Raw genomic sequence first — 26,299 nt, 5'->3', positions numbered from 1 at the left:
TGTAGCTGGCTATATAGCCGCCGACCGAGAGGTACTTACTCCCTCTCTTCTCCGTGTACAAGTAGAATTCAGTGCTCTGCAAGTGGCATTGAACAGAGCGGGGATCGCGTCAATCATCATCGTCATTGGCGTTTGGCTAATTTCTTTCGCACTCTCCCCGAAGACAGGTCAACGAGATCGTCGGATCGTCGGCTTGTCTCTTTTCCTGTTTTTTCTTGTTCCGCCATTTATTTATTCGTTTAATACCCTTGGATTAAATGATCAAAGAAGTGAAAGATGAAATGGAAAACTTGGAGACGTGTCATATTCTTGATAGATGAGGTATAATGGTGTGAAAAATGTTTACAAATTCGCCAGTTTATGGTCCAAAGAATCTGTTGATGTTTAAAAGAATTTTATCTGATATTGGATATACTAATATCCTTTATCCTAATATCTTTTATAACTAATTAATAAATAATAATAAATAATAATAAAAATAAAAACTCTAACTCTAACTCTAATCTAACTCTAATAATAAAAAAAAAAGAAAGCTTAAAATTTCAGAGGATATATCTTTATTCCATTAGTTTTATGTAAAAACTATAGATCCTATATCCTATGGAACTGTAATAATACATATTTTCAAGTAATATATATATATATACTCTTCCTCCATTTCTACTAAATGTCATGTCGATTAGTCATAAATTTGATGGGCATCTCGGAGATGAAGGACTTTAAGTAACTTTTGCATATCTAAAATCGTCTCTTTTGTTGCAAGTTCTCGTAACTATCCTACTACTGTCTACGATTATCAATTATAGTGAAAAAAAGGTAAACAACCGACTGTGACTCTGACTCACACGATTCGCACGATTATACATACCTTAAGGTGAGGTCTTTTTGCTAGGAACAGCGTAGTCTCATGGACGCCCATGCTGATTCTTTTCTCTTAGTTTTTATTTCTGTTCCATTTTTGCACCTTACATAAAATTGAAAATGAATGGTACGAACGCGACATCGATGCACCTTTATCATTTCTGCAACGAGCATCATCTGTACGTATATATCGGACAGTTGATTTGACGAAGCCCATTGGACGAAGAAATTATCTCGAAAAAGCGATAATGAGCGGAAAACCTCTGATAAAAATTGTTGAGTTGGAAAACAGTACAACTATTAAGCGTAAAATGTAATGGAAATATTATAACCTTTTGCAGTTGACATACTCGATCGAAGCAAATTTATCAAGTATTATTATTATATGCATATATCTAAATAGATAAATATTAATAAACAACAGATTATCTGGAAGTAAATATATTTTAGATTAAAGAGTAACAGACATTTACAATACTTTTCGATTACAGAATCATAAATGTACAAGCATAATAAAAGCGTATCGTCATCATGACGGCATTCGAATTTGTAGACAATTTTATTATGCCGCCACAGCGCCGACATTCAAATGCAAAAGGATAATAATTATTTTTATTACGCACTAGACATAATAATAATAATTTATTGAATATTATACAAGGTGTTTCATTCAACTTGATGAATTAAAATACATGTCCTTTTTAATTATTACTAACTGTACCAATAAAATGATGCGGAAATGAAGTTTAAAATAGGAAGTTTTTTTCTAAATCATTGTTTTTTTCACTAAACTTCACGATCATCCCTATTTTCTTAATAAGATGATATACTCTTTTATGAAGAATAAAAAGTTATTAGTAAAGAATTGTTCGAGTAGAGTTTTATTAAAAAACTAGTTTAATATAAAAACTTACGAAAGGTATACATAGCCTCAAAGAATCGTTCGACGCGGAAATATTTAATAATTCATTTCGACAAATCATTAAAATATGTTTAGCGTATATAAAATTTATGTATCAGTGTAGCACCCAGTGGAGAATTACCGTAACACAGGAGTAATATATTTTTACGTAATTATTATTAATTTACATTCGTTTCTGTTCTAATTTAGAAAATTCATTGTATTGGCTGTTATGATTGATTAATTTCTTTTTATGTGTCACATAATAAAAGAAGTAGAATAAAAAACCACGAAGAGATGTACCACTTAAAATATTTGCTATAATCTAACAATGTTGCCATCCGAAACATTTCATACACGATAAATTATCGATCAAATTACGTGACTTATTAATATAATAACGAATAATAAACAAACCTAACATTTTTTTATGTACACTATCATTAATACCCATGACACGGATGTAAAGATAATGAAAACAAATCTCTCTCCTACAACTCCAGGAACTTAGTTCTATTCCATTATCGATATTTTGATTATTCACAGTAAAATTTTTTTACATCAACATTCATAGCAGTGTCAGAAAAAGGTTTGTTTATGAATAGGATCTTTTAAAATACTTAGATGTGAATATTACCTGATTATACTTAAAAACGAAAACGGATGGTTAAAATCGACCTTAAACTATGCAGTGCTTTCAAGCTCCTTGTGTAAAAAAGTTTCAATATCCACTCGACATATAGGACAGCGTTTATTAGTACATAACCACTGATCGACACAGTCTATGTGAAATAAATGCATACATGGAAGCCTCCTGTATAAAAAAAACAATATTAGAAAAATATAATTTGAGAAAAATTAATTGCTGAAATTAATTTACATTGCATATGAGAATTAATTTGTACCTGACACTTTCGCAGTCTTCGAATTCAGATAAACATATAGTACACTTTTCAATAGCGTCTTCACTATTTTCGACTTTTTTCTCCTATAAAACGAGAAAATATCACGAAGTAAGGATGATATGATAATGAACATATACGTCAATTTTTACGTAATTTACCCGTTTGTACTTATGACGGAATGTGTGACTTTCTATTGACTCCTGTGTAGCTCCACAACTAATAGCGGCCATGCGTCGTAGGTCAACAAGGCGCATATAATTCTCAAGTTGCGCCGACATTTGACGCGCTGGGTGCAGCAAACCCAAAGATGGAAATGGCATCATGTCGTGAGCATCAGATCCTTGCTGCGTGAAACGCATCTGCATTACATAACAAGTATAAAAATATATAGAATTCAAAGTACTGTGTTTGAAAGCATACCAAATGAAGACGTTGTAACCAATTGATATGAATATGGTGTCTATGTTGTGGACCGGATGGTCTTCGATGAGGACCATAATGATGATACATATGATGTACATAAGGATGAACTGGCATTGAAGGCAGCATAATGGGTTGTGTTGGTAATTGGCCACTCAAAGGACTTTCCTAAACACAAAAAGAATATAAATCAATAATTATAAAATTTAATAGAGACGAAAAGGAAATAAATTATAAATTCATTGTAACATTAAAATTATATGTATAATATAAATCTTGAATGCACTGAATTACCTGAATTATTTCGGGACAAGGCGGGCTAACGCTTGGTGGCCTTCTAGCCTCTGGATGACTATAAACAGTAGGTTGTTGTGGTGGTGGCAAAATTGGAGGCGGGAAATAATTCTCTGCAAATGTCATGTTTTCTGCACCGTTGCAACGATTATTCGCAGAATTAGCATTTCCATTGTTACACGTATGTTGGCTTGCTTGATGCACATGTGGATTGCACGACGTTGTACTACGAAATATAAAAAGTATTGTATGATGTGAAATTTCCAATATTTATTGTAATACTAACGTGTGATGTGTTGAGAATCTTGGATGAAGACTCCGCCTGTGTACTTCTTGTACACGTTGTTGCATCCTCCATAGTCTTTCTTGTACTGGATGCATACGTGGTCTTAACATTCCTGTAGAAGCATCTATAAAAAAGAACAAATTCGAAATAACATCACTGAAAATTTTGTTAGTCTTTCTTTTAATTTTTCTATCATACCTGTACCTGGTATTTGATTATATCTTACAGGTATAACAGGAATTGGAATTCTATAATTGTGGTGTATACATCGACCATGATATATATGGTCATGCAAGCAATAAGTGTTGTGCCCACTGTAAAAAAAATTATTAAAATTAGTAATGAAGCGTATTATACATAAAATAATTTGTTATTTATACCTAGGTACATAGTCCGTAGTAGCCGGAGTTACTACCGAAGTTGTAGGAGTAGGAGGTGTATGCTCTTCATCTGATTCCACAGTTAAATCAACTACAGTTACTGGACGATTACCTTCCTCATTATTTTGTGCAGAATTCTGCTGTTAAAATATAGTAAAACGCTTTGTATCTTAAAATCTTAACATAAATTACATTTTTAAATAACTCAACATAATAAAGCTATTTCACCTTATTATTATGATTTACTGAAACAAGAACTTCAACTGATCCATCTTCATCATCACTACTAGTAGCATCATCACTACTCGAGGACCAATCTAATTGTAGATCAGGTGCTGACGGTGTATCATCATTTTCTATCCAATATAAAGTGAAACTATATAAATTATCTGTTTATTACTTTTTATTCATATATTATTCATGTGAAACAAAAACCATACTTGTTGCATGTGTAGAATGTTGCTGAGAATTAATTGTATTTGGCAAAACTGAGTGATACAAAGTATTGACTTCATTGGCACTGTCATTTTCCATATTTTGCATAACTCTGTTTAAAACATTTTCATTAATAATTATTGATCTAACTAAGTACAAATCTAGCACAAAAAATTTTAAACTTAATTCTAAATTCATACTTGTTAGAAATTCCATCTGATGATCTAGATGGTCCAGCTACACCCAAATTATCAGAGTGTTGGTTGTTGAATGATTTACGGTCTTCATTTTTTCTACTTTTATGTTTTACTGGAGGATCACGTTCATGTAATATTCCTCCTGCTGTTTCAGGCCCATGTAAATAAGTTCCAAAAACAAAATTACTGTTTGAAGCAGTATGATGAGATGGATTTACATAAGGATTAATAGGAACCACATCTAAATCTTCTACATCACTTTCTGCAAATAAGTGATCATATTCCATTTCGTTGCCTAGAATGAAAAAATTGAATATTGAAGTTATTTATGATCCCTTTGTATGTTTATTTTCGTGTGAATCATTTTATATACATTTAATTTTATTAAAAAAATAATTTAACGAACTCCATTATTGCTTTATCTAGATGAAATTCAGTACTAAAAATATGAAAAAATGAATTAATATATGTCTTATATCGTTATTTTGTCTCTACCTGAATTAAATCTTGGTTGTGGAGAAGGATCAACTGTAGATGTAAAAGCTGTATCAAATATATCTGCTAAAGAAGTAGAATTTGCTTCCATAGAGGAAGTTATAGATTCTGCATGATACAAATTATTTTGTTCGTCTGATTTAGTTTTACACCAAATATTTTCAGAACTTGCACTTTCTTCCATCCTGTTTGATAAATTCAATTAATTATCATTAACATAAAACGTTAATGAAAAAACATCACTATAAAATGTAAAATAATTGAAATAAATTAAATAAAATACTAAATGATTGAAAAAAATTGTATATTCCGGCAAAGAATATAGACATATTTTCTTTATTTCTCAATGACAGAGTTTTCATTTATCTTAAAAAAAATACACTCTAAATATATAACAATACTAGTCTTTTATCGTAATGAAAATAATTCGATGACACGTAATACATAACGTATGTATATATATGTATATATATGTATATATATGTATATGTATATATGTATATATCCACATACATATTATATATATATATATATATACTAAGAAATTTTTGTGCTATATATGAACAATGTAACTAATATAACTTTTTAAATTCAAAAATATAATTTTCTCCAATTACGTTTGAAATTATATTTGAAACCTTCGGCATTTGAAATAATTTTTATTGTTCCCTTTCATAGATGCTTGTTGGAATGGTATCACGAAAGAATGGAAACGAAACACTAGAAACTATTGTAAGAGCGTATACCTTGCAATTCCTTCGATGGTTTTGTAAAATGGTAAGGTTCTCTTCACCACGTCATTTTTATCAAGATATTTATTTTCTATACATCACTGTCATTTATGTCGTTCTATCTATGCCCATCGATATTAACTTCGTAATCGAATCACTACAAATTTTAACAAACTATTCGATCCATATGAAAAATTTGTGTATAATTAAATTCTTATATCAGCAATAACAATAAAATCGAAAAAGGATTTATGTAGACTTTCTTTCAGTAATCTACATTTAGCAACTATGATACCATCAATCGTAACTTTCATTAACTACGCTCACTTTTTCGGTGGCCTCCGTTGATTATACAGCATGCTACCTTTTCTTTCTATAAAACTACCACTATATTTATTACCAATTTTCGGAGCATGAAGTTGATTATCCATGTGATACTAATTCTTTTACGATGTATTCGTTTAAGTTTCTTACCGTATTATTCTAATTTTACTTTTTTATTTAAAACGTATGTATCTGACGAAAGACGAGTAACTCCGGCACGATCTTATAATTAAGTGTCGTCACTCATATACCAAAAGCATAGAAGAAACCGTTTGAACATTGAATCGTGGAAAATCAACATGAAAGACAAGAAAGTTTACGTTCTGCGCATGCATGACATGCTATGAATGTCTCAAAAAGAGATGGAGACACTCTACTCACCTGTGTCCGTCTCGCAAGAACGAGAACTTTGTTATCTTCCATGTTGATGTTTCATGACTCAACTTTCGGACGGTTTTCCCCAGCGAGTGTCGCGATCTGTTTATATGACCGCGAAGTCTAGTGTATATTTCAAAGATATAAATAGAGACAAAGCTAATCCCCTATATTTTTAACAACAAGAGAAAAAGAAGTTACGAAATTACGGAAATTTTTTATTAATATTTAACTTCTAAATTATATGAAATCTATATGCCTAATTAGATTTTAAAGTATATCTCATTATTTCAGATAGAAATGTTATATCAAAAATAAAAAAAAAGGAAATAGAATTTAAAAATAAACGAGAAACTATAGAAGTATTTATTTCTAATGTTTAATAATAAACAAATGATAACTATTTGATTGTTCTGACATGTCTAAAATCGCGTACAAGATTACCTAGCAATAAAATTTTTGCGTTGAAAATTAGCTTGAAGAAAATATTTTATAGAAGAATGGACCAATCAGTTCGATTTTCAATGGTCCTGTCATTTGACAAGTTCATAACGAATCTGGAACATTAGATATACTTAAATTATATGTACATGCGCTAAGTACAATTCGTTCGTGTATTTTCTTTCGAACTTGACCTCGCTCGTCCGCTGTGGTAGTCCTCTAATGGTGATCCTCTAATAATCCAATTTCGTTTATTGACTATCTTAAGAGAAACATTAATTAAAAGAATGGCTGTGGCTATCAGAACATTTTCAAAATTCACAGGTAAGATGAGAATAATCGTCCGAAATTTTTCGATGTTAAAAGGAGACCTTTGTATATTTCGAAATATAATTGTAACATGTTTGTGAGATATCGTAATATTTCACGCCCATTTCTCGTGATACTCATGTTCTATCATTTTTTTTAACTAAAAATACTTTAAATAAGTTCTATTTATGTTATCATTTTCAATTATATAAGGACATATGTAATTTTTCATAACTTAATATTTTTGACATTATATGGTTCTCAGTAGATTCAACAATCTTAACTATTAATTAAACATTATATAATTCCATATTAAGTCTTTGTCTATTTCACATACTTGTACTTTGTAACAAAAGCTTCATACTTCTTTTCTTTTTATTATATTTTATTTATATCATACATATTAATTTGATTTTATACAACTATTAAATACAATGGCATAGTTTTTTTAATACGTTAATTAATCTGCTCTATCAGAATAAGTGTCATATTAATCATTGGATAATATACAATTAATGAACCTTGACCCAAAAGTTAAGAAATTTGATATTATCCCTATAAATAACATCTATTTACAAATAATGTTTAAAGCAATGCCTTAAAATCTTTTTATGCCATAAAATATGTATTATTTTATTATTATTATATTTATTACAAGGAAGGTAGAAGTATATTAGTACCTACATTCTTTTAGAATCTCATTTCTTAAAAAAATGTTCAACAAAAAAATCATTTCTTTTATGTTTCAGTCAGAAACTGTGGTAATTTATTACGTACCCAAATAAGGTTCAACTATGTAGATACTAGGAAAAATTTAAAAATTGATTCCAATACCAAAGTTATATGTCAAGGTTTCACTGGCAAACAGGGGACGTTTCATTGTCAACAGGCCATTGAATATGGTACTAAAATAGTAGGTGGTGTTAACCCCAAGAAGGCCGGTACAGAACATCTAGGAAAACCAGTTTTTAGAAGTGTGAAGGAGGTGGGAAAAGAACGTCCATTTTATATTTTATACATTTATAAATGTATTAATTGTGCTTTTCTTTTAGGCAAAGGAAGCTACAGGTGCTACCGCAACTGTAATTTATGTTCCTCCTCCAGGTGCAGCTGCAGCTATTATGGAGGCAATAGATGCAGAAATGCCATTAATTGTATGCATTACTGAAGGTATTCCACAACATGATATGGTCAAAGTTAAAAGACGACTTTTGGAACAAAACAAATCTCGTTTAATTGGACCAAATTGTCCAGGAATAATAGCTCCAGAGCAGGTGCAGATATTTAATATTTATCAGTATTTAAAAATTTGTATTTTAAATACAAATTATATGCAAATTTTTAAATTAAAATGTATAACTATGTTGATACATATCTATATGGTAACATATAACAGATATCTATTTGTAGTGCAAAATAGGTATTATGCCAGGACATATACATCAAAAAGGAAAAATTGGTATTGTGTCAAGGTCAGGAACATTAACATATGAGGCTGTAAATCAAACAACCCTTGTAAGTGAATGATATCTTTTTTGCTTAAAAAACATAATTCTTCTTTAAATAATACAATAAAAAAGTTTTTTAGAATAATTTTGTAATAAGAAACTGTAAGAAAATTTTTCTTTAAGGCTGGTCTTGGGCAAACACTTTGTATTGGAATTGGAGGTGATCCATTTAATGGAACAGACTTCATCGATTGTTTGGATGTATTCCTTAGGGACCCAGACTGTGATGGTATTATAATGATTGGTGAAATTGGCGGCAGCGCAGAAGAATCAGCGGCGGAATATCTCATTCAACATAATACTGTTGGTTGCTCTTCTAAGTTACTGGTACCCAAATCCTCATCCTATCTTAACTTACCGTTCCTTATATTCCAAGAATCGTTCTGTATCCTTATAAGTGCAATTCATTTTTAAATATAATCGAATACGAATGTAATATGTCTGGTATAATCATAGGGAGGTAAAGCTAAACCAGTAGTGTCGTTTATTGCTGGTATTACTGCTCCACCTGGTCGAAGAATGGGACACGCCGGAGCTATCATTTCAGGCGGAAAGGGAGGCGCTCAAGATAAAATTAATGCACTCGAAAAGGTATTGACTTATTTGCTTATTTACAATAAAACCCATATTTTCGTTATGATAAATATAAATATTGTTTTACTTTATTTAGGCTGGTGTAATAGTTTCAAGGAGCCCTGCGCAAATGGGAAATGAACTTTTGAAAGAAATGACACGTCTTGGTTTGGTCTGTAATTAAAGACACATGCCACTATAAATATACATATGTAGTTTGCTTCATATGGATGTATCTTCATACAATAAATTGAAAGGACCGTCTAAGAAATCGGCAAAACGATATAATGCATTGAAATGTTCAAATTCATTAAATCGTTGATAACAATGATTATGTTCATCAATAAATCGAGATTGCTCGATTATCTTATTTCTAAAAAGAATACTTGCAAAGAAATATCACACTTTGTTAAAAAACTAAATTTATGTTAACATTGTACAGTATTTAGAAAATATTTTTACTGATATAGCTTTTATTTTAAAAATTAGCAACCATCTAAAGATGCTATAAAAAGTATCTAACAATAACTGCCACTATTCTTCGTTATCATTTTTATTAACCAGAAATTATAAATTTTTCTATGCTATTAAATCATAATTTTAAGGAATAGTTATTTAATCTATATTGTTGTAAATTATACTAAAGCTATATCTGTTATAACAAATAAAGCTGTTATATATCCATATTGTAAAACAATAAAAATCTAAATATATTAAGCAAAATATAAACATTAACCTCTTAAATATTTTTGTTTATTATAAATAAGAAATAAAAAAACTGTATTTCTTGGAATATTTTTCAAACTTTCTTTCATGGCAAAAATCCCATTATTTGGTCTATAAATTTAGCAATATGTCTACTTCTTTTATTAACAAAAGGTTTTAACTGAGTAAAATTCATGCTTTGTATAGTGTTTAACAAAGTTTTACAAGTACAATAGTATAAATGTTTATCTTCATAGAGTTGCTCAGCTAATTCTAATTGATGATTATCCATTAAATTTTCATTTGCAACTACAATTAAATTTTTTCTACACTCTAAAGCATCTAAAATACTTCCTGCTCCTGCGTGACTTATAATAAGATCAGCATTTTGTACATAGTTAATTATATCTGCGCTTAAATTGAAATATTCAATATTGACAAAACCACAACGTGGGGTACAATCTGGTACAAATAACGTTCTGCCAACTTGCAAGATGATTTCACAATATCCTTTTGACGATAATACCTAAAATAATATATGTTTAAAAACTTACTCTAAATTGGGTTACACATTTACTACTAAATGTTTTTATAACTTCATATTAAGAACTGAAATTCTCATAGTCTTTTACCTCTAAAACTTCCGAGCTAAGTACTGTCTCGATTAGTTCATCAAATTTGGTTGTGCCAACAGTAACAAATATCCTTTGTGTCAATTGTGTCATTTTAAATATTTAAAAATATTATAGATTCGAATATTAATAAAATCATATATCACTATCTTAATTGTTGTTGGCAATAATATATTGTTTTTCAACAATTCGGCAAAAATATTCAATAATGTTGTCAAATTGACATTTGTTCAATTTGTACGTATCAGAATTGTATCGACTGTACGAAGAAAAAATAATCTAGAAGAAAAACTGTGCTTGATAAAACAGTATTATGACGTCAGAAAGTTCCAAGTTCCATGTTTCCATCACATCGATTTGTTTACTGCCGCGAATTTTAATAAAACATGCCAGCCGAAAGAAAAAATAACGTTTTAACATACGAAGGGTGTAATTATTTACGATATCGCTTATTATTGTCAACATTATCAGGCAAGCCTGTGCGAATTACAAATATTAGAGTTAAAGATGACGATCCAGGAGTTAAAGGTTAGTTTAAACATATACTTCTTTTGAAAATATTCAAAGATTTATATATATTATATTTTTATTATTATTAATATATTCATTATGTGTAGAGTACGAAGTCAGTTTTATTCGCTTATTGGATAAAATAACAAATGGATCAAGAATAGAATTAAATGAAACAGGAACTAATTTATATTATAATCCTGGATTATTGTACGGTGGTGAATTAGAGCATGATTGTAGTGTACAACGAGGTATTGGTTATTATCTAGAAGGAATTATGATGCTAGCTCCGTTTTGTAAAAAAGCTGTGGATATAAAACTCAAAGGAATCACTAATAATACAATAGGTAACTAATCCTCCATGATAAATTTTTAAGCACAGAACATTGTCAATTATTGTAATGGCAAACAGCTAAAAAATTGTATATATGTCATTGTATTTAAGATCCTTCTGTGGACAGACTAAAGGCATGTGCTGTACCTATATTGAAAAAATTTCTGTCTGGTGATAATGAAGTTATCTTTACCATTAATAAAAGAGGAGCTGCACCTCTAGGTGGTGGAGAAATTAAATTTAAATGTCCTCCTAGTCGTAATCTTAGAAGTATCCAAGTTAGTAGAAAGTATATCTTCTTTATTAAAGTATTTATAATTTATAACTTAAAAATGAAAAAGTGCATATGTAGTTTCAAAATAGTGGAATGGTGAAAAGGATCAGAGGTACTGCATGTAGCATACGTGTATCTCCTGCTATTGCTAATCGAATTGTGGAGTCTGCTAAAGGTATACTGTTAAACTTCCTGCCAGATGTTTACATTCATACAGATCATTGTAAAGGTGCATCTAGTGGAAAATCACCAGGTATGTATTTAGTTGTTCGGAAACTAATAACACTGAATATATTAAATATCATTAAATACTTGAAAATATGACAGGTTTTGGAGTAACTTTATCAGCTGAAACAACAACTGATGTTATTTTTGGTGGAGAAGCATTTTCACCTCTAATGACAGCAGCTTCTTTGCCTTGTGTACCAGAAGATATTGGTAAAGAAGCAGCTATGAAATTAGTTGATGAAATTTACAGGTAAAGCAAGCATAACTAATGAATATACATCAGATAATGAAAATATTATATAAATATATATGATTTTAGAAATGGTTGTGTAGATTCAGCTTTTCAAGCTATGACTGCAATGTTTATGGCATTGGGTAGGAAAGATATTTCTAAAGTTATAACAGGGCCTTTATCACCGGCAATGTAAGTAGCTGTTTTATACATTTGTATTTATCCTAAAATGATAAGACTGATGTATGATATTATCACAGGATACAATTTTTACGCGATTTAAGAGATTTCTTTGGAGTTGTTTTTAAAATCGAGCCACTTAAAGAAGAAGATGAAATATTAGAACAAGTTGTTTTAACCTGTATAGGTGTAGGATATACTAATATAAATAAACGTACATTGTAAAATAATATTGTACTTATTTTTTATATGTACCAATTTTAAAAATTATATGTTTTTACATATTTATAATCTTCTTATTTGTATATTAAAGAATATTAAATATTCTACAACACAAATGTTTGTAACCGAATTGGTTTAGAAGGCCAAGCACGAAAAGACCCTGATTTTAAAGTGTTCCACAAGCTTTGATAATTTTTGGACCACATTTTACAATCCAAATAGGTAATCTTTTTAGGATGTCTTATATTACAATCAGGGTGTCGATATTTATCACAAGTTTGCAAGAACATTTCAAAAAGAGCGCGTCTCGTTACAAGTAGATTGCTACCTTTCTTTTTTTTCGTAGCTCCTTGCTTTCTACCCTCAACCGCTACTTCAGTATCGCTGTAAATAAACAATTATTAAAACCATCTTGTTTAAAAACATAGCTTTATCAGCGAAAAAGTAAATATAAATATTTAAGTAAAAGTAAATATTAAAGATTACCGATTTCTTACATCACACCATATTATACTCGATGGACATGGATGTTTCCTTTCAGAATTTTTTTGTTGTTTAAAGTAAAGTTTACTTTGTACAATCTTTAGTTTACGTACTTTTTCGTTGAATCGTTTGTACAATCCACGTTCCATCGCCTCTAGAGAAAAAGGAGAATTGCCTCCAACTACAATAGTTTCCATTTTTATTGGAGGTATCAATATTGATAAAAGTGATCCTTGTACTCCAAGTAAATTCCATCTAAAATCAATAAATAAAGCTTAATTTTCATATTCTATAAGAATACCATTTCATATTAATTGTAACATTACACAGTTGTATTTACTTTGCTATTTTATCTGAACAAGATAAACTAAGAGTAGGATTTCCTCTTCCTGGTTTAGTACGTAGCGGTCCAACCACGTGGTAGTTTATTCCAGGCAAATGAGGATCTTGGCATTTTTCGGATTTTACGCATTTTGCACCGGTTCTATATATATCTTTAATTATTTGTTTTTCTTTTTTATCGGCATTTGATTCTATTGTTTCTACTCTGTTATTATAATCACATTTTATTATTTTTGCTGGAGGTGCATCATCTTCATAGAATTCTTCTTTTAAAAATATAGAACAATCTCCACAAGGAGTTTGACTCGTAAAGAAATGAAACGATATTTTATCATTTATTTTAATTTTTTTCTGATCATCTATTGTAAAAACATCACTTTTAGAGTCACTGAGTAAGAAATTGATTTGCTCATATAAATATCTCAAAAAGGCACGCCTAACAAGAATTTCTGCATGAGAATCACTTAATCTGCAACCTTCCTCATATATTTTCGTATTTATTAAATCTAATTTTCCTAAGCATTTTGTGCCTGTAGCAAGAGCTACTAAAGTGAGTGAGTTGTCCTTTTTTTTTAACACTATGCCTGATAGCACAGTCCACTCTTTCTCTGATGGTTTACCATTCTTACCAAGCTTATTATATTTTTCTAAACAAAGGTGTGCAATCTGATCTGCAAGATCTTCCATGTTTTTTTTTTATTTTATTTGCATTTAATCTATCTAATACACATTGGAAGGGTCCCAAGCATATTTATGTTGAGGTAGAGAAAATAAAGCTCTCATACTTTCTTCATCAATAACAAAATCTAGCCGTATATTATCTCTTATATGTTCTTTCTTTACAGCTTTGGGAATGATGCCTGTAATAATATCATTAAATGATACATGGTAGAAATATTCATCTTAAAAAGGAAAATTATTTACCAATTCCTTGTTGTAAAGCCCAATTTAATAATAATTGCGCTGGTGATACATTAAGTTGAGTAGCTATTTTTACGACAACTGGATCTCTTAAAAGATTAGTACTGCTACTAGTTCCTAAAGAAGAATATGCTTGTACATGAATCCCTTTGTTATTGCAGTACTTAATTAATTCTTTTTGATGATAATGTGGATGCAACTCAACCTATAATACAAAAATATATTTCAATTTTTTAATTAATATAAATTAAAATACAAATTAAATTCAGGTACAATTGATTTACTTGATTAACACTTGGTGGTGTATCTTTACAATTTTGCAATAATTCTTCTAGATGTTTGATTGTATAGTTGGATACACCTATGGATCTTATAAACCCTTGTTTCTTCAATTCTACTAGTTTATCCCAAGTCTTTGCTCTTAAGCTTGGATTATTTGTTGAACTTTCTGAAATATAAGCTGCACCTGGCCAATGAATCAAGTACAAATCAATGTATGTAGTATTAAGTGCTTTAAGAGATCTTTGCACAGACTTTTCTATTCCTTTTGGATCCCCATGTTCACTTGGTGCTATCATAAATATATGATTATGATATATTTATATATTTGTATATATATTTAATTTTTTAAGTCTAACATGCTTTATATTATATAAAATCATTATTGATACATACAAAGCTTAGTTGTAATAAATATATCACTCCTTTGAAGATTATATTTTGGTAATAAATTTTTCAGAGCATAGCCAATATCTTCTTCATTTCGATACACTACAGCTGTATCTATATGTAATAAATAAGAAATGATACATTTTCAGAATATATTTATAATAGGACAAATTAATAATATTAATAATTTCACTAGATACATACCAATAGAACGAAAACCAACTTTTAAACTTTCATCTACTACTTCATATATTACATCTCTCCCTTGAATTTTGTATGTTCCAACTAAAATGATTTAATATTTTATAATAAGTAATAGTAACAAGTGTCTTTTACCATTATTTTAATATTTCCTTCAATACAGACTTAAATACACTACAAAATAGTCTATTTCTTATATTTTAATGATCTTACATCCAATAAGAGGCATAGTATAACCACTTGAAAGGAGAACATTTTTCGCTGCATTGTTCATATTATACTTAATTTATAAAATTTCTTATAATCTCCACTTGTACTCGTATGGAATACATATGGTATATATTGTCATTATCATTTTATAGTGCCATCTTTGATATAGTGATATTAAATAAAAAGAAATTAATTTTGTTTCAGTGTTGAAAACTATTTTTTAATCAGATATGTACGACTATAATTTTCAGAACTAAGTACATTATTATCATAAACTTATTAGAAAATTTAATTATTATATCATAATTATGTCTTCAACAATCAGAATATTACATTTTTCAACTAAACCTAGTGATTATAACAGAAATTTATTCATATTGTAGCACAAAAGATTGTACAAAAATATCAATGATTGATAGACAAAAACAGGTGCATAATAACACGTTCTATTATATACATAATTCGTGGCAGAATGTCTCCATCTGATTTTGACAGTTGACGTCTAAGGTATTTTCTTCGATCTAATGTTTACGGGATTTTGTAAATCATATAAATAAATGTATATATAGATTTTCAAGTGAGAACAAAATAGTTAGACGTAGAATGGCCGAAGAAAATGGGACTTCACAGCAGAAATGCGAGACTACTGAAGAGGTTACGAAAGAAATGGAGACAGATATCAGCCGCTATTTTGAAAATGCATCTCGCACGATCTTCGATGAGATCGTTTCACCTAAAAAGGAAGATTTATTCGACGTGCAAAGAGGTTCTGGGAGTCGAATCCCGGATTTTGAATTACTGACGGATCAATCGAACGAATTTTTAAAGAGTAGTTCATTGCTTGGTAACGAACGACTTGATCATAGTGGCACGAACGATGTACACAGAGATGCGTGGATACCTTCTGAACAGACCAGAAAAATCTTACGAAACTTAGCCACGTCGACTGCTGGGACTAGTTTCCTGGATAGAGAGAACTTAACGATGCCAGGACTTGCAGTTCAAGGGGACATGCCCAATTTGATAAAGAGTACTGTTGTAAGATTCCTAGGTGAAGATGAAAATATACAGAGGCATGTGCTGACTGCTTCTGATGTAACTCAAGATGAACGTGGCTTAAGGACATTAATACAAGCTGGTTGTTACAAAGCTGCAATAAATTTATCAGGAAGATTATTAGCAGTATATGCTCAAGGATATGGCAAGATAAATCAACCTAGTAAACATTCTCCGCATTCTTTGCAACTGTGGTACACAAGGCTAGCTCTTTTAACCAAGCTCAGGCAAATTGATATTTTAGAGAATGAGTCAAAACCATTTGGTAATCTGGATAAACCAGACATGTATTTTACATTTTATCCTGAACTGTATGGTACCAGGCCAGGTTCTATGGCTTCTTTTTCCTTTAGACTACTTTTAGCTGAGATTCCAATGTATTGTGCAAAACCAAAACAAGCATTGGATAATCTTTATAAGATTCTAGCAATTGTGAACCAGATTATAATCAATTTTAGCAATGGATTTAATGGAGATGGATCTCGTGTTAAGATTAACCCTGCAGAACAAGAAGATGCTATAAGATTGTGGAAAGGCAGAAGATCCAGGACTTTTATATCTATTATTAACTGTGCTGTTAGCATGAAAAATTATGTATTGGGTATAGATATTTTAGGAAGACTTTGTGAATCTGCAGATTGGTCACCTGAACAAATGGATGCATTGAGATCTAGTATAGGTAGATTACATCTATTTTTGGGAGATGTTTTGGCAGCAGAAAAATTTTTAATCAATCTGCATAAAAAAGAGAGTGGTCCTACTGTTCGAGAGTTAACGGACAGAGGATTAATGGCAGTAGCCCACAATTCTTTTCAAGAGGCATACAAGTGTTTCCAAGCAGCAGAAGCATTGGATCCATCAAACATAGCATTAATTAATAATATGGCTGTTTGCCTTTTATATACAGGCCAGTTAAAAGCAGCAGTGCATTTATATGAAAGTATGATAACAAGAAACCCTGTAAAAAGTTTACAAGAACCTATACTGTTGAATATATGTACATCATATGAATTGCATACAACTCATTGTAAACAACCAAAGTTACATTTACTAAGTCAATTGAACAGGTATAAAGGAGATGCTGTAGATATACAGTGCTTGAAACTCCCTTTAAATTGAGATCTTTCCGTTTGTCCATGTACAGTATATGATAGAGCGAGAATGAAATTTTAAATCTGTTATATAATTATGAACATGGTTGCGCCGAGTAATGTATAAATTTTAACAATAAAAATCAGTTTCTTAAAAGATCAGTATTCTTCCTTGTGCATTTTTAATCTAATCACAGTTATTCAGTTATTTGATATTTTAATTTTTTGCATATTTTTTTTAATTAATAGATAATATTGCTAAATTATTACAATTATATTTAATCACAGACGAGCTGTAAAGTAAATCTGGCACGCAATGCGTTTTCGTGTTTCATGTTTTGGAAGTCATCTGATACCCATTTTTGTCCCACACGCGACATTGTCAATTAAGTATAGTAGTGGCATCTAACGAGTCCTATCCTCAGTCAATGGCAGCGGCACAGATGAAGAAACGGGTGTAGTTAATGGTAATGGCATCACTGACGAAGTACAAAATAGATGTGACATGTAATCGTTTTTCATGTTCCGCCACCGACGAGTTACAGAAGTCTCTATCTCTACAAGGTGGCATTGACTAAATACATAATAGATCTGACATTATTCATATGAGACAATGAATGGAATATGGACCTTACCTGCTTAGACAAGTAACTTAATCCCCTCCTCAATCACAATAGGCGGGAATACTGAACAAATTGGCTTCGTTTCTGAGCCCTAATGGGTGTGGTCATTTAATCGTTGACCCCACTATTAGTATCAATAGACAAAGCTATTCTATTATAATTTTGCTTCTAACATTTAATAATACATTTGTAAAAGTAGTTTCATTTTTAGCTATAGATGTTATCATCGTCTTTTCAGTAAGAATGCAACATCTCGATGGATAGAGCTATGTATTTGATTCTGATGTAATACATATTTCTAGAGGGAATAATATTTGATTATATCTTCGTATCTTGATATACCAGTCTTCAAACCCAAATCCTAAGGTACAAGGAATATATGTAAAGTAAAAAATGTAACATCGATGTCAAAGTAAAATAGCCTTTATTACATCGTGAAACGAGGACAATTTAATGAACGTTCAACAATTGCTAGAATTCTTTCTCTCACTTACTTTCTCTCCCTCCCGTTCTTCCTTTCACACGCACACACATTCCTTCTCATTCTCTCCCTTCATTCATATCATTCAGTTTCGACTGTTTACACATTTAATCTCGCACCTCTTTTCTCCTTTCGTTTCTTTTCATTTGCTGCTTGTTGTTCTCTCTCACCAACGTCTGACATAATTTCGCGTGCTCGTAATGTTCTTCGAGAATAATGCATTACAGGACACATACTTTGTCATTATGTCAAACATAAACTCGTTCGATCTATCCCCGTAATTAATTCCTCATATCCTGTCCCTTCTGTCCGCCCATATTTTCATCACGATCTCTAAGATCGTTAACGATTCTAACATTATACCCTTCCTCCTCAATTTCTTTGTCTCATTCTTTTTATCTTTCCTGCTCCTTATCCATGTTTTTCTATTAGTAGGCGGTACATCAATAGCATACATCATTCAGATCGATTCCAAAACTGCACTCTCTCTCCCTGCAGAAAAAAGGCACGAACTGGCGGAAAAGTCGGCCTAACTGTATAATATTTTCATTTATTTTATTATGGATGGAACTTCGTCACAATACATTATTTTTTTAAATTTCATTTTCTTTTTATCTGCTGCTTCTTTCCGCAGTGTGTAACAGGTTCGGCTCCCGTTTCCGTTTTAACCAAATTCATCGATTCGTGCTTCGAAAGTTCGCCGCGTAGTGCGCGCAGTGTTCGATCCTTCCAACATCCTCCCTCTTCCATTATACTTTTTATTTCTTTCCTTCTTCTTTTTTCTCTATTTTGTTTCTCTATCTCAAATGCCCATTATCAACGATCGAACTTTAAAAGGAGATCGTTTTGGTTAGAATAACATACTTTTAATTATAAGAATATATATACTCCTTCTCCAAAAAGTGACTATTATCCTGAAATTCGTTTTGAATTCAATTTCATGCTCCTTATTTTGGTGACTGTATTGCAAGACGAAAAATAAATTAAAAATACGTCGATCTGAAACGAAACTGGTACAATTACAATTCTCCGCGATAAATTTTCGTTGAAATTTAGATTAAAATATTAGATTAAAATATTATACAATGCAAATTGTTTATCGAGCTGTTTTGCAACCGCTCGCTTCAACACCACGAGATCATTTCACCCGGAGAAGGCACTGCATCCACTACGCAGCTGGAACCTTCCGGTTTTTATATTTTTTTCCCCTACCGTCCTCTCAAAGTATCTACCGCATATTACACTTCACTGTTACAATAACATCCGCATCGCTATTCCTGGCGACTAAATGTAACCTTACGAATGTATTACCTATGTACATACATGCTGTGCCGTGTACACACGTGTATCCACGTACACGCAAGGGATGCGTCTTGTGCGTACACGTGCAGACCTCTCTGCATTTAGCAAATTTATCCTTTTTTTTCACACTTACAATTTTTATATATATATTATATGTACTATTGTAATTAATGCTTACGCTCTCTAATTTCTAAAAAGAAACGGTATTATTATTGTCCTGCCGTATTTTATTTCCGAGTATTTTTCTGGTGTACATACACGCAATACACGCACACACGCACGATTCTGGTGCTTATGTAACGTAGTCATGGAAAGCTCGATGGCATAACCACCAGTGTTCGTCGAATACAATTTAAAGCGAATATGTTTGTTATCCCCACGTGCATCTCCCTCTTTAGAGAAAAATCACAATATATACTCTCATGGAATTCGTTTTAGAACACTTTTCAATCAAACACGAATATAGAGGTACATATGCTCTACGTGTCGGTATCGTAGTGTTCTTTACAACTTTGCGAAAATTCGTTTATGGCACGCCATTTACTCACTTTATATTTATTGTCTGCGGTTACAGGAAACAATCGGTCGACAGATGGAAGAGGCATCGCAGGGATAGCGTTACTTTCGACGAGAGAATTCATATCGAGATCGAATCATTGAATTTCTATATTATTTCGGTAACTAGGCAAGCTCGGTCGTTCACGGAAGGCATCGTACGGTGCTCATTTTTTTTTAAATCGTTGCATCAACAATCATTAACAATTTTTTTTCTTCTTTTTTTCTCGTATTTCTCTCCTCGTTTTCTCATATTTCGTTTTATTTCATCATGCTCGTATGAGTTATTATTCACTTTTAGTTTAATTACTTCATCTTTTTTTCCTTTTTTTTTTTTTTTTTTACGTAGTTTTCACGTAATAGTTTAGGAAATAACTGAGACATAATCGATGCCGATGCGCGAAAGCTGGCAAAAATTACGCTGTAGTCTGTGTTTGTTATTTTTAATAGTACGTACATACATACATCGAGGCGAGCAGGTTGCAAATACTCCCGAATCAGAGCAAATATTTCTATCTTTATATATCTATATTAATATATTTATATATTTATATTTATATATATAATTTTTTTATTCTTCATTTAGTCACTTATACGTATGCAATATTGTCTTCGTAAATTTCCTGCTTTTTCTTCCTGATGTTCTAAACCCGTTGGTCGTGAAAGTATTCGAAAGTACAGAATCGAGGCGTTTTTTTTTTTCAGAGTGAGAATAATTATATATAATTGAAAATCGATAACCGACGAAACTTAACGTACGAATACAAATTTTTATGTAAAATCATAGAAAGGAAAAATACTTAAGGAATGCCGGTAAATTGTTATATATATTAACAATTAAAAAGATCCTTAAAAAAGAAAGAAGAGAAATTATACAAATAAAAACAAAATGAAAAAAGATAGAGAACATAACACGTAATGATGAGAAATAACGAAGAAAAATAACAAAGCGATTGCACAGGAACGTTGAATCGTTTACGATCGAGTCTCAAAAACTAGAAAATAAAAATAGAAGATTCTCGCGTATCTGTACCAGCCGAGGAACAGACTCGTCGTCGCGGGTTCACGGATCCGCGGCGATCGATTAGTACTATATATATAATATATCGTGTCGTAATATTATAATAATATAAAAATATATTTCTTAACTATTAACACTATAATAAATGAGTATTATAAGCATCATATCTGGATTTTTTCCATTTTATCTCGTAGTACGGACACGATGCCTGTCGCGGATAACCGGAGCTTCTAGACGCGGAGGAAATGCAACGGTGGCGCCCCGCTCGGCCGAACACGACACTACTTTTTTGGCGCGGCCCTTTAAACGTTACACCTTTTCTTTTTTTCTGCCGTGTATCCCCGTATAAGTCGTCGTTTCTTTTTATCAATTTTTTTTATCAATAACAATATATATATTTATATAATATAATATATATATATATCACTTGTCACTCGTGGTACGTGTAAATAAAAAGAGGCATAAACCGTTATAAAATACAATTCTCGAGTATTATCGATCTGTAGATTATATATATATTTATATATATCGCTTACCTACGCGTCCGAACGAATAAAATCATAAAAATTGTGTAATAATAATTTTTTTTCTGTTTTAATAGTACAGTATTGGAAGCATTTTAATATTATACTTAGAGTTTATGATCGGGGCCCGGATCTCGGTGAAGGGACTTTTTCTCAATGTTTTCCTTTTGTATTTCTTTTTTTTCTTCTTTTCTTTTTTTTTTTTTTTTGTATTGCAAGGTTCTCGATGCCATTTTCCTTTCAGGCGCCAGAAACAAATGTGATGAGCTCGTCGGGTTCAATTGAAATCTCTTATGATGACAACGAGACCATATGAGCTCTACAAAAAGTACGAGAGGCCATGGTGATGTTTCGTGATCTATGAATAACTAAAAAAGGAGTACCGGTAGCGCGTTGATTTTTACGGAATGTCTAAGGCATTTTTTTGTATCTTCCTACGATGCGAAACATTCGTTTTTCTAAATCTTTTCTTTTTAGCGTAAATGGATGATACGCGGAGATTCAAATATTAAATAATAACAATGTTGAATAAATCAAGAAATATGTGCATTGCTTGAAGCTTAACTAACCGTATGTCTGAATAACTCAAGAAAATAAAGAAAATTTAACTTAAGAAAGAGAAAACAATGTACAAAATACTTAAATAATTATTAAAATTAACTCTAGAACTATATAAAATACAAATATATAAATAATTGTAATTAAGGTAGTAGGATAAAAGTAAAGTACAAGTATATAATCGTATTTCGATCCAAATATACGTTAACATTAATTTTATCAAAAGCTTTTACGTGTTTTTAGTAATTACAAACAAAAAGAAAAAAAAAGAAAGCTAGAAACGGTCATCTTAACATATTTGATAGTTCTAGCGTTAATAACAGAGTAAGAACTAATTTATATACGATTGGTATTATAAAACTATCGTGAGATCTGCAAACAAAAAAATGAACTTGAAATATATGAATCTCTCACGTAACATTATGGAAATATACGAAGATGTGATTTGGATTTAAAGTAAGTACACAAGGATCGAAAATTATTCGTTATGGCATCGATCACCGATAGATAAGGCCCAGAAACACCTCGACGCTATAATAAATCGTAATTTGGCCGAATCCTTCTGCATCGAGCTTGAAAAAAGCTCTCTCGACGATGAGGATAGACCAGGCGACTAGAAATTCTAGTCTCCGTTCTCAGCGATTCATCGGAATTTGCGTTTAAGCTCCCTCAGTTTAGCGGTTTAAATTCAAATGTATTCTCTTTTTGTCCGGTGCTTCAACCTTTTCCAACATTTACCTTTGGTGTTCGTTCTTATCCAATTGCACGCGCGCACTTATCTTTTTTTTTGTCTTTTTAGTAATATGAATTTTTATACTTTGAATTTTTAATATGTTTCAAACTTCGTGCTGTTCCAAAACATTAGTGAACGAAGGAATTAAGGCTGAAGAATATCATTCGATTGGATGTCTCAGAAAAGAAAGATTATTTTTCCACCACTTTTAACTTTCCTTCCTTTCTTGTAAATTAGTTATTTGGTAAAAATATCTAGAAAATGGTTTCTGCACTTTTTAAACATTGTTACTTTCCAGTACAGGATATTACTTCGAATTTTAATTCGTTCGTTATTGAATGTACAACTGCACACGCGCAACTCGGTCAAAAATGAAACATTCAAATCACGTCACCATATCCCTTCGCCAATTTGCGCGTCGCGACTGAATTACATCGCGTGCCCCGTGCGAACGTGGCTAACAAATTTGTACGTTAATTAGTTTCCTTATTATTGTCATGGTATATATAATAATCTTGTTAATAAAAATACTAAAATATTATGTATATTATATATAATATATAATAGATTATTGCATTATGCATTTTTGGTACCGTTGCGTATTTGGTTTCCTTTTTTTTAATTCTCGTCGACTCAAGGTCGCTGCGAATTCATTTTTTTTGCTTTTCTGCTTCCTTTTTTTATCATTTTTAGCTTCTTTCTTTGTTTCAGCGAGAACGAACTTGAGAAGAAACTCACGTGACACTTGGACGATGTTGTTTGCTTGAACAGGAGAGTCGCGACTATCGAGTCTCATTCACTATCTTCTTTAATCTTTTTAATACAACGTATTATTCAATCTTCTATTCTTTTTCTTGTTTCTTCAGAATGACACTTCATTTTTCATTTTCCTTTTCGATCAACATGCGTTTCCTTCTCTAGTTAAATATATTTTTTAGGCTTTGATTATTATTTGCTGTGTTTAACGCAAGCCTTTTCGCGGGTAAAATGCGTGCGCGAGATCGCGTTTGGAAAAATTCGTCGCTAGGTGTACTTGCCGTTCTCCTAACGTGGTTCCCAGGCGTTTTATTTTATCGCGAGATATAATATTATTTCCCGTTTTTAAATTCGCTTCTTTTTCTTCATTAAATGCTGAGTCCCTTGTCGTAGAAGGAAAAAAGGACCGTACATACTTAGCTAAGTCAGCGAGAGAGTTTTCGTTTCAACTAGCGGGAATACTTCTATTCTCTATACGGCTTGCAGTAAGAGTAACGATGATTCATGTGTTGGCTGTAGGAGCCGGAGTGAGAGAAGCGCTTGAGGCACTTGGAGCACTGGAAGGGCTTTTCGCCGCTGTGCAGTCGCTTGTGTTCGGTCAGATGGTGCTTGTGCTTGAACGCCCTTGGGCACTCCACGCATTTGTACGGCCTTTGCCCTGTGGATATTCATCCGATCTTTTAATATTATCTACATCATAGAAGACCAAAGTATGGTTTGTAACCGACTGACGGGTCACCGAGCTGCTTTTTGGGTGGGTCGCGAAAAATTATCATTTTCGAAAATGGGTCTCGGCCCCTAAAAAGCTTGGGAAGCTCTGGTTACTAGTTGAATATTAACGTTATTAAATAATGTTTCAAATATTAAAAAATAAGAATTTTCTATACGTTAACGTTAATTTGTAATGTGTAGAAATGAAGAGAGCAACATTTAAATGCATACCGGAATGTTCATATTTGTGTCTTGCTAGGGAACTGTGCTTGGAGAATGTTTTGTCACACCGATCACAGAAGTAGACACCCTGCTCGATCTCTGCTGCTGGCGAAGCCTCTGGTTGATTCATGTTTTCATTTTCGTTCTTTACATTTGTCTGAGGTTGACTCTGCAAATACGGCACTTCATAATATACTTAGCACAGCAATATTCAACATACAAATTATGCAATATTAAAATAGAGGCATATAAAATATAACAGCAAACTTCTTTACGCCTCATCGCTTTAATATAACACATTTTTACTATCTTATTAATTATTTTCTATATGTACTTTATTTTTGTATTATACGTAGACTGCGAATTTTTATACAAGCTCATACTTTTATAAATACAAATAAGCAAGTACTTGACTTTAAATATTTCGCATTTAAAGTAAAGTGCTGGATTTAAAGTTTCCACAAATGCATAGATATTCGCAGTTTAATAGTAATCGTTAGAACCAGCGTTATCATTACCTTCGGAACAATTTCTCCCCCCATCGGGGCCGTACGTTTCGTTTCTACAGAATCGGTGGTCTCTTCGTCAATAACGAGTGGCGAATCCTCCAGATCATCCGCGTCTTGATTATGCGATGGCGCATTATCGTTTTTCGGCTCAATGGGAGACGATGATGTGAATTTTGCACAAACAGTTTCACTGTCTTTGCACGCCGTCTCTGTGAGAGCTTCTTTCTTCGACAAATCTAATGGTTGTTCGTACGCGGTCTGACTGGTCGGATTTGCCAATGGTACTAGAGGTGGTATCTTCGATTCTCGTCGGTCCCTCGCTCGGGAATTTTGGAACCAAACCTGAATATTAAATAACATATTCATGACATGTTCTGAATGATTCTTTTAAAAGCATATTATTGTTTTACATTGCCATTATTTCTTGCAATAACAGTTCCAATTCAAACAAATAAAAATTCTATTCCTAACAAACTTTAGTTTCAACGCTAATTTCAGTTTCACTTCTTCAAATTGAACATTATTATGTATAAATTTGAACATGGTGCTAAAGCAACGGAAAACAAGCATTCATTTTAA

General features: G+C 31.6%; 8 protein-coding genes across 12 annotated transcripts in view; 3 read left to right on the top strand and 5 right to left on the bottom strand.

Moving 5' to 3' along the window:
• Nucleotides 1-1,740: 1,740 nt before the first annotated feature.
• LOC138181387 (uncharacterized) lies at nucleotides 1,741-6,556 on the bottom strand. Of its 4 annotated transcripts, none has more exons than XM_069116117.1 (13): nucleotides 6,414-6,556; nucleotides 5,175-5,351; nucleotides 4,683-4,974; nucleotides 4,488-4,594; nucleotides 4,276-4,403; nucleotides 4,048-4,187; nucleotides 3,866-3,981; nucleotides 3,668-3,791; nucleotides 3,382-3,607; nucleotides 3,088-3,255; nucleotides 2,826-3,026; nucleotides 2,668-2,750; nucleotides 1,741-2,576 (listed from the first exon to the last, which is right to left on the bottom strand). In XM_069116117.1, the coding sequence occupies exons 2-13, from the start codon at nucleotides 5,263-5,265 to the stop codon at nucleotides 2,447-2,449; spliced, it is 1,806 nt and encodes a 601-aa protein (XP_068972218.1). In that variant the 5' UTR covers nucleotides 5,266-5,351; nucleotides 6,414-6,556; the 3' UTR covers nucleotides 1,741-2,446. The 4 variants fall into 4 exon arrangements, with proteins under 4 accessions (XP_068972218.1, XP_068972216.1, XP_068972217.1 ...); XM_069116115.1 differs by lacking the exon at nucleotides 6,414-6,556 and adding an exon at nucleotides 5,921-6,407 and having other exon boundaries at nucleotides 5,175-5,359; XM_069116116.1 differs by lacking the exon at nucleotides 6,414-6,556 and adding an exon at nucleotides 5,921-6,407 and having other exon boundaries at nucleotides 4,048-4,184; nucleotides 5,175-5,359.
• A 588-nt stretch (nucleotides 6,557-7,144) lies between these two features.
• On the top strand, nucleotides 7,145-9,692 carry Scsalpha1 (Succinyl-coenzyme A synthetase alpha subunit 1). Of its 2 annotated transcripts, none has more exons than XM_069116135.1 (7): nucleotides 7,145-7,369; nucleotides 8,104-8,339; nucleotides 8,407-8,628; nucleotides 8,765-8,869; nucleotides 8,986-9,189; nucleotides 9,319-9,453; nucleotides 9,533-9,692. In XM_069116135.1, the coding sequence occupies exons 1-7, from the start codon at nucleotides 7,333-7,335 to the stop codon at nucleotides 9,617-9,619; spliced, it is 1,026 nt and encodes a 341-aa protein (XP_068972236.1). In that variant the 5' UTR covers nucleotides 7,145-7,332; the 3' UTR covers nucleotides 9,620-9,692. The 2 variants fall into 2 exon arrangements, with proteins under 2 accessions (XP_068972236.1, XP_068972237.1); XM_069116136.1 differs by having other exon boundaries at nucleotides 7,150-7,369; nucleotides 8,986-9,165.
• A 536-nt stretch (nucleotides 9,693-10,228) lies between these two features.
• Alg13 (Alg13 UDP-N-acetylglucosaminyltransferase subunit) lies at nucleotides 10,229-10,910 on the bottom strand. Its single transcript, XM_069116145.1, has 2 exons — nucleotides 10,773-10,910; nucleotides 10,229-10,666 (listed from the first exon to the last, which is right to left on the bottom strand). The coding sequence occupies exons 1-2, from the start codon at nucleotides 10,863-10,865 to the stop codon at nucleotides 10,247-10,249; spliced, it is 513 nt and encodes a 170-aa protein (XP_068972246.1). The 5' UTR covers nucleotides 10,866-10,910; the 3' UTR covers nucleotides 10,229-10,246.
• Nucleotides 10,911-11,158: 248 nt separating this feature from the next.
• Nucleotides 11,159-12,759, top strand: Rtc1 (RNA terminal phosphate cyclase 1). Its single transcript, XM_069116133.1, has 7 exons — nucleotides 11,159-11,300; nucleotides 11,390-11,629; nucleotides 11,728-11,894; nucleotides 11,969-12,143; nucleotides 12,218-12,368; nucleotides 12,438-12,542; nucleotides 12,611-12,759. The coding sequence occupies exons 1-7, from the start codon at nucleotides 11,159-11,161 to the stop codon at nucleotides 12,753-12,755; spliced, it is 1,125 nt and encodes a 374-aa protein (XP_068972234.1). The 3' UTR covers nucleotides 12,756-12,759.
• Nucleotides 12,760-12,822: 63 nt separating this feature from the next.
• LOC138181392 (tRNA-specific adenosine deaminase 1) lies at nucleotides 12,823-14,264 on the bottom strand. The gene is made up of 3 exons (XM_069116130.1): nucleotides 13,576-14,264; nucleotides 13,239-13,490; nucleotides 12,823-13,136 (listed from the first exon to the last, which is right to left on the bottom strand). Exons 1-3 carry the CDS (start codon nucleotides 14,262-14,264, stop codon nucleotides 12,857-12,859), a joined length of 1,221 nt encoding a protein of 406 aa, XP_068972231.1. The 3' UTR covers nucleotides 12,823-12,856.
• A 1-nt stretch (nucleotide 14,265) lies between these two features.
• Nucleotides 14,266-15,738, bottom strand: LOC138181400 (uncharacterized). The gene is made up of 6 exons (XM_069116143.1): nucleotides 15,582-15,738; nucleotides 15,372-15,452; nucleotides 15,174-15,281; nucleotides 14,783-15,069; nucleotides 14,502-14,703; nucleotides 14,266-14,437 (listed from the first exon to the last, which is right to left on the bottom strand). The coding sequence occupies exons 1-6, from the start codon at nucleotides 15,640-15,642 to the stop codon at nucleotides 14,298-14,300; spliced, it is 879 nt and encodes a 292-aa protein (XP_068972244.1). The 5' UTR covers nucleotides 15,643-15,738; the 3' UTR covers nucleotides 14,266-14,297.
• A 307-nt stretch (nucleotides 15,739-16,045) lies between these two features.
• On the top strand, nucleotides 16,046-17,882 carry LOC138181390 (trafficking protein particle complex subunit 12). The gene has a single exon (XM_069116120.1). The coding sequence runs from the start codon at nucleotides 16,182-16,184 to the stop codon at nucleotides 17,751-17,753; it is 1,572 nt and encodes a 523-aa protein (XP_068972221.1). The 5' UTR covers nucleotides 16,046-16,181; the 3' UTR covers nucleotides 17,754-17,882.
• Nucleotides 17,883-18,755: 873 nt separating this feature from the next.
• Nucleotides 18,756-26,299, bottom strand: part of zfh1 (Zn finger homeodomain 1) — a 35,134-nt gene continuing 27,590 nt past the window's right edge. The window contains exons 7-9 of the mRNA XM_069116112.1: nucleotides 25,730-26,062; nucleotides 25,221-25,380; nucleotides 18,756-24,936 (exon numbers count right to left, since the gene is read on the bottom strand). Coding sequence (XP_068972213.1) covers nucleotides 24,743-24,936; nucleotides 25,221-25,380; nucleotides 25,730-26,062 — 687 coding nt within the window. The 3' untranslated portion in view covers nucleotides 18,756-24,742. The remainder of the gene's footprint in view (nucleotides 24,937-25,220; nucleotides 25,381-25,729; nucleotides 26,063-26,299) is intronic.

The sequence above is a fragment of the Bombus flavifrons genome, chromosome 7 (assembly GCF_040668555.2).
Source record: "Bombus flavifrons isolate JBK064 chromosome 7, iyBomFlav1_principal, whole genome shotgun sequence".
NCBI classification, from domain to species: domain Eukaryota; kingdom Metazoa; phylum Arthropoda; class Insecta; order Hymenoptera; family Apidae; genus Bombus; species Bombus flavifrons.
This window is presented reverse-complemented; position numbering and strand designations above follow the sequence as displayed.